Source organism: Geotrypetes seraphini, chromosome 11 (assembly GCF_902459505.1).
Source record: "Geotrypetes seraphini chromosome 11, aGeoSer1.1, whole genome shotgun sequence".
Lineage (NCBI taxonomy): Eukaryota > Metazoa > Chordata > Amphibia > Gymnophiona > Dermophiidae > Geotrypetes > Geotrypetes seraphini.
In genome coordinates this window covers 15,868,415-15,881,058 of record NC_047094.1, presented here as the reverse complement: position 1 = coordinate 15,881,058, position 12,644 = coordinate 15,868,415, and the positions used below count along the sequence as shown (strand labels likewise).

At 45.5% G+C, this 12,644-nt stretch overlaps 1 protein-coding gene across 2 annotated transcripts in view; it reads right to left on the bottom strand.

The window, feature by feature from the left end:
* TTYH3 (tweety family member 3) overlaps positions 1-12,644 on the bottom strand; it is a 162,778-nt gene that overhangs the window by 32,471 nt on the left and 117,663 nt on the right. For both annotated transcript variants that reach the window (XR_004536473.1, XM_033914512.1), the window contains exons 8-11: positions 8,564-8,619; positions 6,346-6,438; positions 6,102-6,194; positions 684-820 (exon numbers count right to left, since the gene is read on the bottom strand). Coding sequence is in view for 1 of the 2 variants with exons in the window: in XM_033914512.1 (XP_033770403.1) it covers positions 684-820; positions 6,102-6,194; positions 6,346-6,438; positions 8,564-8,619 (379 nt within the window). In the remaining variant the exon portion in view is untranslated. The remainder of the gene's footprint in view (positions 1-683; positions 821-6,101; positions 6,195-6,345; positions 6,439-8,563; positions 8,620-12,644) is intronic.

Sequence of the window (12,644 nt, the reverse complement as noted above, 5' to 3'; positions counted from 1 at the left end):
TTCTGAAAGGCAGCAAAGAGCAGCCAGCCAAACAAAGCCAAAAAGAGATATCGGTGTGTATTTTAACCTGCGGGAAGGGTAGGCAATCTTCAAGCTCATTGACCTGGGTGAATGAGTTTCTGGAGACATCGTGGATACCCACTGGCATAATAATGGGGGCTGCGGTCTGCCCTGGGTGTGGTCTTTGTAAAGGGCATGGGCATCCCTCCTTCCCAATCCCCCTTGCTGTGCGCATGTGACCCTTCCCTCATATCAATTTAATTTTTCCTGCGTGAGCAGAATTACGAATGTGCCGCCCGGCTCGGTGTCGCCTCGGTCTGATGTCACTTCCAAGCCCCGCCCCTAGGATGTGACATCAGAGGGAGAGCCGACACGACGCGGGCAGCCAGTTTGTGCTGTTGCTCTCGCTTGGAAAATTAAAAAGGTATGGGGGAAGGGAAAGGGGGCATGCGCATGGCAGTGAGGGGGGGAGGGTCGGGAAGGAGCGGGGGAGGGGCGCCACTTACCCTCGCTATGCCTTCCCCCCAAGAAAAACCTCACTGCACAGGCTCAGACATGACGCCCCGAAAGACTTTGGATCCCGTCAGCCCCATCCTTCTTTCCTGTGTTTCCTACCACTGGCCCCTCATCTGCTCCACGAGCTCCTCTTCCTTTGCCTCCTGCATTGTCCCGGTCGCGCTTACCTTCTTTGTTGCCAGGTATGGGGGACGCTACAGACGATGGAAGTGAACATCAGCGCTGTGACAAAGGAGAAAAGGACCAGGTAGATGAGCCCCTCCACCCCATCGAAGCAGAAGCCAGTAAGAGCCTGGACATAGTCCTGAGGAGAAAGAGCACAGCAAGGGTTAATTCAAGTGTAAAACTTCTATCCCGCTTTTGGAGCGCACAAAACGGCATACAGACATTGACAACAACCAAGTGACAAAGCACAAACGTTATCCTCCACATGGTTATAAAAGAAAACTTCAGAACAACAGAACTGTAATTAACCCTGGCAGCCTGCACCAAGTGTCAGGCTGATTGAAATTATCATATTTTTTTGCTCCACAAGACGCACTTTTTCCACCCCCAAATACATCTCCCCTGCTACCTTTTTTTAACTGGCAGTAGTCTGGCGCGGTCTCCTGCTGGACGGCAGCCTTTCTCGCTGCAGAGCGTCGCATAAGGCAGGAGTGCGACCTTTGCGCTTCCTACCTGGTCCCGCGCCGCTCCGTGATTGGCTGCCATCAATCACGGAGCGGCGCGGGAGCAGGCAGGAAGCGCAAAGGTCGCGCTCCTGCCTTTTATGTGCCGTTCTGCAGGGAGATAGGCAGTCGTCCAGCAGGAGACCGTGCTGGACCACCGCCAGTTAAAAAAAGGTACCGGGGGACTTCGGGATGCGGGCTTCCCAGCACCAGATGCACCTATGTGTAGAGGAGGAAAACCCAAGAAAAAAAAATTCTAAACCAATTTTTTTTTTCTTGGTTTTTCCTCCTCTACACATAGGTGCGTCTTATGGTCAGGTGCATCTTACAGACTGAAAAATTAGGTATGTTGTATCCATAATAATAAAAGGCTAAGCGCGTATGTGCTGTCAAAAATCCGTGAGTCCTGGTGGCGTGAGCTGTGCTTCTGTGCCAGTGCTCACAGCGCCTGCGCTAGCGCGTGTGCCCGCGACTCCTCCCTCCCCACTGCCGGTCCTTTTCAAAGCGGCCTGCTGAGGTTCGCCAGCCACTGTAGCGAACCTTGCAGGCCGCTCTAGCAAATCCAGGGAGGCGAAGGCGGGACGGAGGCTGCAATCGGCAGCGGCTGCTGCTACTCCTCCAGCCGCCTAGCTCCTCTCCGCCGGCCCCGGCTAGCAGCCCCCTCTGCCCAGTCTTCTCTGCTCCGGTGGCCCGCGCAGGAGAAGGAGCGGATGAAGCAGGGAGACTGTGCAAAGGGAAACAAGGGGGTTGAGGGGGAGGAAGCCGAGGAATCTCTAGCACCTGTTAATGTAACGGGCTTAACCCTTTCAGGACCATAAGGATTGTAGGCCAATTTTTGTGGTTTTGATGACATTTTTATGGTAAAAAGGGCTTGCAGATGCCAAAAAATTGATTTTTTTTTGTGAAATATCATTATTTTTTTTTAAAAAAATCACACTTCTGGCTTATGGACAGTGTGGCAAGTGAATCTTCTCGTCAATCTGGCAACGACGCTAATGAATGAATGTCGGAACCAGTTTGTTTACATAAAGGCAGTATCATATGGAATCCGTACATATCAAATTTAGAACTGTAGACTATCCCAATCAAAATTTATAGGATTTTAAAGTTATGGGACAAATATGTCCCTTGGTCCTGAAAGGGTTAAAGACTAGTTTGATATAAATGTGGAACAAAAGAGAGTGAACAGAAACCCAACATCCAATCAAACAAGAGAGACCCATAAATGAAATGTCCTATGTTATAGAGATCCAATGGACGACATTTCATTTATGGGACCTTTTCATTTGTGTGGTTTTATATGTATTATATTTTGAGTTTACAAACACAACAATATACTAAACTAAACTAAACTAAACCTTAGGTTTGTATACCGCACCATCTCCGCGTGTGCAGAGCTCGGCACGGTTTACAGAGGTTGAGAGGAAAGGAACTACAAGGAAAGGATATAGGAGAGGGACTGGGGAGATAGAGGGGGACAGGATACTAGAGCACGGGAGGTGATTAGGTTTTTGAAAAGAGCCAAGTTTTCAAGTGTTTGCGGAAGGATTGGAAGGAGCTAGAATTTCTGAGCGGGGATGAAAGGTTGTTCCAGAGTTCTGTGGTTCTAAAGGGGAGGGATGTTCCAAGTTTTCCTGCGCGGGATATACCTTTTATAGAAGGGAAAGATAGTTTCAGTTTTTGGGAGGATCTAGTCGAGAGCGGGTTTGAGGAGTTCCAGAAGAGTGGGATAACAGGAGGGAGGACGCCATGTAGAATCTTGAAGGCTATGCAGGCACATTTATAGAGGACTCTGGAGTAAACTGGGAGCCAGTGAAGCTTGGAGAGGAGTGGGGAAACGTGGTCGAACTTGCCTTTTGCGAAAATAAGCTTGGCCGCGGCGTTTTGAATTAGCTGAAGTCTATGGAGGTTTTTCTTTGTTAGGCTTATATAGATGGAGTTGCAGTAGTCCAGTCTAGAAAGAATGGTGGATTGAACGAGGATGGCGAAATGAGAATGATGAAAGCAGGATCTTACTTTCCTCAACATATGGAGGCTAGAGAAGCATTTTTTTACTAGGGAGTTGAGGTGATCGTTGAAGGAGAGAGAGGAATCTAAGATGATGCCAAGGACTTTGCTTGAAAACTCAAGCTGAAGAGTGGGGCCGGAAGATAGAGGGATGGAGGTGGGTAAATGGTCTAAGGTTGGGCCGAGCCAAAGTAGTTTGGTTTTGGACTCATTCAGTTTCATTTGTACAGATTGGGCCCAGGATTGGAGGTTCGTAATGCATGTGGAAATGTTCTCAGCGAGGTTCGAGAGGTTCGAGTCGGTTTCGAGGAGGATGAGGATGTCATCGGCGTAGGAGTAGAGAGTTTCTAGTGGGGATAAATGAAGGAGTTTCAGAGAGGACATGTAGATGTTGAAAAGGATAGGGGAGAGGGGTGAGCCTTGAGGGACTCCACATTTTGGCTTCCAGGCGGGGGATGAGGAACCGTTTGTGTTAACGGTGTAGGAGCGGAAGCGTAGGAATTTCGAGAACCAATCCAGAACTGTGGAGCTTATGCCTATTTCGGAGAGTTGGAAGATTAGGATGTCGTGGTGAACGACATCGAAGGCTGCGGAGAGGTCGAATTGAAGAAGAACAGCAAATTTGTTGCGAGAATGGAGTTGTTGCACCTTAGAGATTAGTGAGGCCAAGAGGGATTCGGTGCTAAAGTTGGGTCTGAAGCCGAATTGGTGGGGTAGGAGAATAGAGAATCGTTCTAGGTAGGATGAGAGTTGGGTGGATATGATGGATTCTAATAGCTTGGTTAGGAGAGGGATATTTGCTATAGGACGGTAATTTGATGGAATGGAGGGATCGAGGTCGGCCTTTTTCAGTAGAGGGGACAGTGAAATGTGTCCCATGTCGGGGGAGAAAAGGCCTGATGTTAAGGCAGAGTTTATAAGTTCGGTGAGGGAAGCGATGGCCTGTGTAGGGATATTCTCGAATAGGTAGGAGGGGAAAGGATCCAAAATGCACTTGCAAGTTTTTAGTTTGAGGCAGAGTTTGGAGACTTGCGGTTCAGAGACAAGCTCGAAGGTGGTCCAGGATCTATCGGCAGGAATGGATACCGGTAAGGTAGAGTTGGGAATAGTAGAGGTCAGGGAATTGTAGGAGACTGAGGGGGGGAAGGAGCATCTTAGGGTGGTAATCTTTTCATTAAAGAAATTTGCAAGGGCCTCGGCTGATAGAGATGGCGGAAGCAAAGACGGGTCTTTTTTTATAGTTAGGGAGCGCCAGATGTTGAACAGCGCACTGATCTGGTTGTTGGATCTGGAGATCTTGTCTCCAAAGAAGTTTTTCCTGGCTTTTTTTAATGTTGAGTTGTAAAATTTAATATTAGCCCTCCAGGTCTGTCTATCAGAGGGGGATTTGGATTTTTTCCATTTGCGCTCCAAAGCGCGACACTTCTGTTTCAATTCTCTGTGAAGGGGTAGGTACCAGGGGGCCTTTCGGGGATAGGAGATGGTTTTGGTGGTTAATGGAGCAAGGGAGTGGTAGGTGGACTCTGAGAGGATGGTCCAGTTGTGCCAATGTGATTCGGGGTCTATAGGTCTAGGGTTGGAGGAGAGTTTGTTGAGAAATTTGGACCAGAATAGGTTGCTCGAGGTTTTTTTGCGGTAGGTTATGGAATGAGTGGAGTGGGGTGGGGAGTCAAGATGTGACATGAAGACGGGGAGACAGGTAGTCCCTAAGAAGTGGTCTGACCAAGGGACTTGTTCCCAGCGAGTGTCGTCGGTTGAGGTTTTGAAGGTGGTAAGATCAATGAAGGTGGTGAAGTCTAGAGTATGCCCTTTTTCGTGGGTTTGGGATGGGGTGGGTGAGGGGAAGCCAAGAGAGGTAAGGAAGTTGTTGAATTCGGATGTATCATTGTTATTTGTGTCGTCGAGGTGGAGATTGATATCACCAACAATCAGAAGTCTTTGGAATTTAAGGAAGGCATTTGTTATGGTCTCATAGACGAGATTTGAAGATTTTGCCCAAGGGGTGGGTGGCCGGTATAGTAATAGGATGCCCAATGGGTGGGTGCGGAGTTCATCATTGACTGAAGCAAGCAAATATTCTAGAGAAGGATGGGTGCCCGTCTCAAGGAGCTGGACGTCGAAGAAAGATTTGTAGAGGAGTGCCAGGCCACCTCCTTTTCGGTTGGGTCTGGGGGAAAAGAGGCCTTGGTAACCGTGGGGGAGGAGTTCGTTTTGTGTGAATAGGTCGTCTTTGGCGATCCATGTTTCTGTGATGCACAGAAATCCAGGGTCGAGCTCGTCTAGAAGGTCTTTCAAGATTTGGGTCTTGTTGCACGCGGATCTGGCGTTGCAATAAAGTGTCGGGACTGGGGTGAGAGAGTCCGGGATAGTGTTGAGAGGATTGGCAGGGGGTAGGGGCTTTAGGGAATCTTGGTTGACTTTTCGGGGGTTTTTCTTGGGAGGGGAATTTCTGGTGCGTATCAGTGTGGGGATTCTGAGTCCGGGGCAGATGATATTGGTGTTAGCGGGGTCGAGTAGGTTGGGGGAGGGAGGTTTCAGACAGAGGGAAGGATAGAGGGGTGAGCAGAGTAGGAGGAGAAGGATCCAGAAGGATGGATTCATGGTGGGGTGGTTGGTGTGTGAGAGTCTGCAGCAAGGAGCAGTCTGCAGCAATATAGATTGTCCATCTCAAGGTTGACGTGATGTATCCCACTCCCCACTAGTTGCTCTCATATTTGATATAAATGAATTTATTTTGGTTTTGTGTGGAAGCTTTTCAAAACCCGGGCATCGTGCCGGGTTTTGAAAAGCCAACTGGATGCCTTATCTGTTCTCTAAAAAGAGGACATGTCCAGATAAATCTGGCAACCCTATCAGTACCCCACAGCTTTCAACCTCTCCAAGAGAGACCGACGACGACTCCGCACTCACCAGATGCAAACCACGGCAGTCCACCAGGGCGGTCAAATGCTGAAGGTTCACCTCTGTGGAATTCAAAGCTCCTTGGATTCGGATCACGTGGTCCTAGAAACAACTCAGAGGTCAGCTAACAAGATCACGAGGTGATGACAAAGCTGAGAAACCGAGAGATCTACTACATCCTCAAGACTTTAACGTGTCACCTCTCCTCTTGGGAAAGGTGCAGAGGAAACCGAGAAGCGCATGAAGCACTTACCTTGGAGTTGGGATACTCTCTCACCGCCGAGCTCATGAGCTCCGTCACGTCATCCTGCATTTCCACAAGGGCTTTGTGACTCCACGATAATTTCTGTTCAATGTGAAAAGGATACAAAATACATATATATATATATATTGCAGTGTATATATGAAAAAAATCCATTTCTATGACTAATCTTTTGGGCCTAGTGGTTTCCCCTGTGAAGGAGTCCAGTAGTTGGAGAACCAGAGAAGCAGTCCGTTCTCATTATTCATGGTAGCACGGTTCCCCAAAATGCTCACGAACCGCAAAATCACGAATAACAAAACGTCAAGTCTATGGGAAAATAGAGTTTAGGGCCCAGCAGTACACGTTCCGCCTCAAAACCATGGAAAGTGAACATCGGATCCTAATGGGGAAATAGGGTCAAGTTCCCGCATGGGACAGCATTTGAAGTACCTGTAATCAGTGGTGTTCAAAAGGGGGGTGCGAGGGGGGGCAGTCCACCCCTGGCGCTGCCTTCCTCCTCTCCGTCCCCCGCTCCTTTCCTTGCCGTGCACCCCTTACCTTTTTTACTTCCCTGGCGCAAGGTTGCTGCCCGCATCGGCAGCGGCGCTCACTCTGATGTCATTTCCGGCACCCGCGTCTAGGAAGTGGTGCCAAAGGGTGGCCCAACACCGATGTGGGCATGCGGCTCACGTATTAGACGTTAAAAAGATATGGGGAAAGGGAAGGGGGGTTGCACATAGGGGGCGGGGGAGGGGTACCACCGCCCCGAGTGTCGCTCACCCTTACTGCACCACTGCTTACAATTTGCACGCCAGATGCTCGGGGGCCTTATCTAGAAGCAAAGCCTGACCACGAGGGGAAAGTGAAAGCAAAAAGCAGGGGAGGTTTTAAGCGCGGTTCGCAAAGATGCGAACACAGAGGCAACCGATGCAACCGGGGAAGGGCAAAATCGTGCATTGTGAATGTGCGAATAAAGAGAGCGGACTGTATGTGCACGCTTGAAATCTTTTGGCAGCCCTCATTCGCACTGCAAAAGGCTGGAGACCCATGGCATGGAACGGAAATGAATTTTGCAGGCTATAAGAGAATATCGATACTGCTGTTGGTATTAACTGTGCTGGCTGAACATTTTTCAGTCCGCTACTACTAACCATTTATATTGCGCTACCAGACATACGCAGCGCTGTACATCAAAACGTAGAAGAGAGAGTCCCTGCTCTAAAGAGCTTAGAATCTAGTCAACACAGACAACCTGGACAAGAAGGTGCAACTCTTCCTCGCCACGACCTTCTTCCACACCTCGCCTCAATCCAAGGTTCGAAACTAACTTATACTTTCCACCATGAATCTCATGTACTGACATAATGTCTCTTTACTGTAACCCACCTGCACCTCATGTACTGACAAAACGAATCTTTATTGTATCCCATGCACTGACAAAATGCACCTTTATAGTAACCCACTTGTATCCCATGTACTGTCAAAATGTATCTTTATTGTAAACCGCTTCAAACTTCACGGTATAGCGGTATATAAGAAATAAAAATTAAATAAATAAATAAAATCTACACACAGTGCTCAGGTGGGGGAATTACAGAGGGAACGAAAAGACAAGACGTTAGAAGGTAGGTTGGAGTTTGGAATCAGAGAATGACACGGGGACAAATTTTTCCCCGTTTCCGCAGGAACTTATTTTCCCGTCCTGTCCCCGCAAGTTCTTTCCCGTCTCTGCCCCATTCCTGCAAGCTCCGCCCTCAATCTTCACAAGCTTCAAACACTTGAAAATCATAAGTGTTGAAGGCTTGTGGGGTTAAGGCAGAGCTTACGGGAATGGGGCGGGGACGGGACGGAGAAATTGAGTTCCTGCGGGGACGGGGGGAAAAATTTGTCCCCGTGTCATTCTCTATTTGGAATTGAAAGATGCTTCAAAGAAATGGGCTTTGAGTCTGGATTTGAATACTGCTAGAGACGGAGCCTGACATATCCAGTCAAGCAGCAGGTTCCAGGCATTAGGTGAAGCAAGGTAGAAGGAACAGAGTCTGCAGTTGGCTGTAGAGGAGAAGGGTACAGATAAGAGAGACTTATCTGATGAGCAGAGTGCCCAGATGGGCTGGAGGGTGTGGGGAGAGACTAGAAAGGGAGCTGCAGACCAAATACACTTATAGGTCAGGAACAGAAGTTTGAACTGTGTGCGGAAACAGAATCTGTTGCAATTTCAGCTACTCACCTGCTGGAAAGGGTTTGTGTATCCGTTGTTACAGGTAAGATAATAGCGCAGCACATCTGTCAAGTGAAAAAGAATAAAATAAATACAGGTCAAAACATTATGAGCCCAACCAACCAACTTCCTGAATTTTGAGGGTTATTTTGCCACTGCAGCTGAAAAGAGTGTTATCTTAGTTCGTTAAGTGCCAATTTGCAGAAACAAAATTCTATGCTTTGTTTCAGATCATTGATTGAACCATATCCACATCATTCTCTTCTTGGTTGGGCTGAGAAATTTTCAGAATCCCCTGGTAGTGTGAAGAGTTTCAGTCTCTGGTAACCAGAGCTGAGACTGTGATGTCACAATGCCTCTTTCCACCAATAAGGGACAACCTCATCAGTGATGTCACAATGGCTTGATTATCTTGTACTTGGCTCATTTTTATTACATACAAGGGAGTGCTGGTAAGTTCTCAGCCCAAGCAACCAACTGAGTGTTATTTTGCCATTGTAGTTGAAGAGGGTTATCTTTGTTCATTAAGAGCCAATTTGCAGAAACAAAATTCGATGTTTTGACATTGTTTCCGATCATTGGTTGAACCATATCCACATCATTCTCTTCTTGGTTGGGCTGAGAAATTTTCAGAATCCCCTGATAGTGTGAAGAGTTTCAGTCTCTGGTAACCAGAGCTGAGACTGTGATGTCACAATGCCTCTTTCCACCAATAAGGGACAACCTCATCAGTGATGTCACAATGGCTTGATTATCTTGTACTTGGCTCATTTTTATTACATACAAGGGAGTGCTGGTAAGTTCTCAGCCCAAGCAACCAACTGAGTGTTATTTTGCCATTGTAGTTGAAGAGGGTTATCTTTGTTCATTAAGAGCCAATTTGCAGAAACAAAATTCGATGTTTTGACATTGTTTCCGATCATTGGTTGAACCATATCCACATCATTCTCTTCTTGGTTGGGCTGAGAAATTTTCAGAATCCCCTGGTAGTGTGAAGAGTTTCAGTCTCTGGTAACCAGAGCTGAGACTGTGATGTCACAATGCCTCTTTCCACCAATAAGGGACAACCTCATCAGTGATGTCACAATGGCTTGATTATCTTGTACTTGGCTCATTTTTATTACATACAAGGGAGTGCTGGTAAGTTCTCAGCCCATGCAACCAACTTCCTAAATCCTGAGTGTTATTTTGCCATTGTAGTTGAAGAGCGTTATCTTAGTTCATGAAGAGCCAATTTGCAAAAACAAAATTCGATGTTTTGACATTGTTTCCGATCATTGATTGAACCATATCTACATCATTCTCTACTTGTTTGGAATGAGAACTTTTCAGCCCCCCTCGTATATTGCTTTCAGGTTTTCTGCAGCAAGTAGATCTTGTATGCTATTGGCAGGGCTGTGGAGTCGGGACACAAAACCTTCAACTCTGACTTCACTATGTGTATTTATTTATTTCTATACCGTTTACTTGTATATCCTGGTTAACAGGATATACAAGTAAACAGGATATACATACATAGTTTTAAAACATAATAAAATAAAGATACAAACAAGCCTTAAAATTCATAGCTAAAAAATAGTAACATAGATTTGCATAGAAACAGAGCTTAAGAGACGTAGATAAAAATGAATAGCATGTCATAGACACAGATTAATAGCGTAGACTAATTAACGATTTCCTATACTGATTGAAGCAAAAGACGAGACCTGTGGCGTCAATGATCTTGATACAAATGTCTATTTGAAAGTGATACAGGTCAATAAATAGATCCAAAAGTCTTCACAATTGAAAGTGATGCTGGTCAATCAGTAAAGCAAAGTAACAAACGGATGGTCACTGGTTAGTGCTCGATCTCCTTTATTAGATAATATGTTACTGGCTCGACCCGATCGTGTTTCGGCCTAAAAAAGGCCTGCCTCGGGAGTCCGATTCTGAGGAGAAATATGTTTGGGGCTTCACCTTCTTTGTTCGGTACTTTGCCTTCCATGATTTGGGAAGGAGGACTCTCCTGTTTTCTCTGAGCTGGTCAATCGGTAAATCCATAGGACACACAGTAAAGGCATTGTGGCGTGGACCCGACCCGGTCCGTATTTTGGTCATAAAGACCTTCTTCTGGAGTCCAATCGGATAGTGGCACAGGATTTGGCATGCTGAAGAGCATTCAAAGTACTGTGTATGTGAAAGTGGAGTCCATGCATTCGCTCTTAAAATCTTCAACCCACAATGCAAACTAATTCTGACCTAAAATGATCAGTCTCTCCTAGGACTACACTGAATTTGCTCTCCACATTCAACAGTTGGCTTCCCCCCTTTATTCAGAGACAAGTGAGATACCCTACAACAGTGGTTTCAAACTTGCGGCCCACCAGGGACTATTTTGAAGCCCTCGGTATGTTTATCATAATCACAAAAGTAAAATAAAACAGTTTCTTGATCATATTTCTCTTTAGCTATAAATTACAATATTATTAAGACTTTCATAAACTATAAAGAGTTTTATCTCATGCAAAATTGTCATTTCTTTAATAATATATACTCTTATAATCACAGCTATAGTTTGATTAGAAATATTTTTCTTTTTCTTTGATAATTAAACAAAATATATTTTTTTATAAATTATTTGTGAAGTGCTCAGACCAAGAAGCCCATATAGTGGTAGTGTCACTACAATGAGATTTTCAAGGGGACCATCATCGCCTTCACAAGTCCCCGGCCCTCCCTATATCTTAAGGTCTGTATAGAACCTATCTGGTAAATATAACCAACATGTGATGTTGGTCTATTATTGGGGAGATGTTAACGATGTTGCTTCTCATTGGTGACTTATTAAAATAACAAAAATATAAAAATAAAAGAAAATGAATATAAAGTGCTTATCTAAAATATAGTACTGGTGGTTGTTTCTTATCTGATTAAGTTCCCGTCCCTCCGACCCGGATTTCGTCTCTTCGTCAGGGAGGAACACTGGTGAAGGCTCGCTAGTTGCATGAACAGTCAAAGACATTAACTATTGTTTTCTGAGGCCTTCCAAGTACCTACAAATCCAAAATGTGGCCCTGCAAAGGGTCTGAGATTGAGATCACTGCCCTATAACAATTCAGTCCTAGAGTGTTACACATCCACATCCAAATAGCCTCCAAAAGCAACTAAACTGGACAGACATGTCACCACTCTTATCTTCGACTACAGATTACAAGGCCTTCAGGAGAGATATTAAAACCATACTCTTCAAAAAACACATAAAACCTATCCAGCACAACCAATCCCAACCCAATATCCAACACTCTGTTTACCCTTAGATCTCTCTAATACTCTTTTATCTACCAAACGTTATCTAAAACCCATAATTTCACCCTATTCTTATCTCCTATAGACCTCCACTTCCCTTTGGTAACTCTTTACCCAACATATATTACCTTAAAAATTCTATGTCATCGCTTATTCTATTCCTTCAAATTTTGAATGTAATTTTTGTTTTAGTTTGGATGTAATCCGCCTTGAACCGCAAGGTAATGGCAGAATAGAAATCACTAATGTAATGAATGTACTGTAATGTGAATTCATACTCCTGGAGACGATCAAGTGAGATACCCTACAACAATTCAGTTCTAGAGCGTTACACATCCACAAGGTTATGAGTTCATACTCCTGCAGATGAAAGACCAAGATTATACAGCTCTACTGAAGAATGCAAGAGGAAGGGGAGCAGGGAGGAAAGGATGAGAAAGCATACATGGGTCCTTGATTACCCCTGCACACCTGGTAACATAATTAGTAAGTAAGGAAGGGGGACGTAATGTGTCCTGTCCTCTCTCATGTCCATTGTGCTTCTTTGCAATAATGGAGAGGACATAAAGACAGCATCTCATCTTCAAACCATAGAGGCATAACATGAATAACATATTGGGGAAGGGGAGGAGGAATATACGAAATGCCAATCAGTCTACTGAAATATGTGACAGGGCAAAAGGTAACACACTGAGACATGGGGGAAGCCACTGCTTGCCCTGGGATTGATAACAAGGAATGTCGCTACTATTTGAGTTTCTGCCAGGTGAGTCCTGGATTGGCCACTGTTGGAAACAGAATA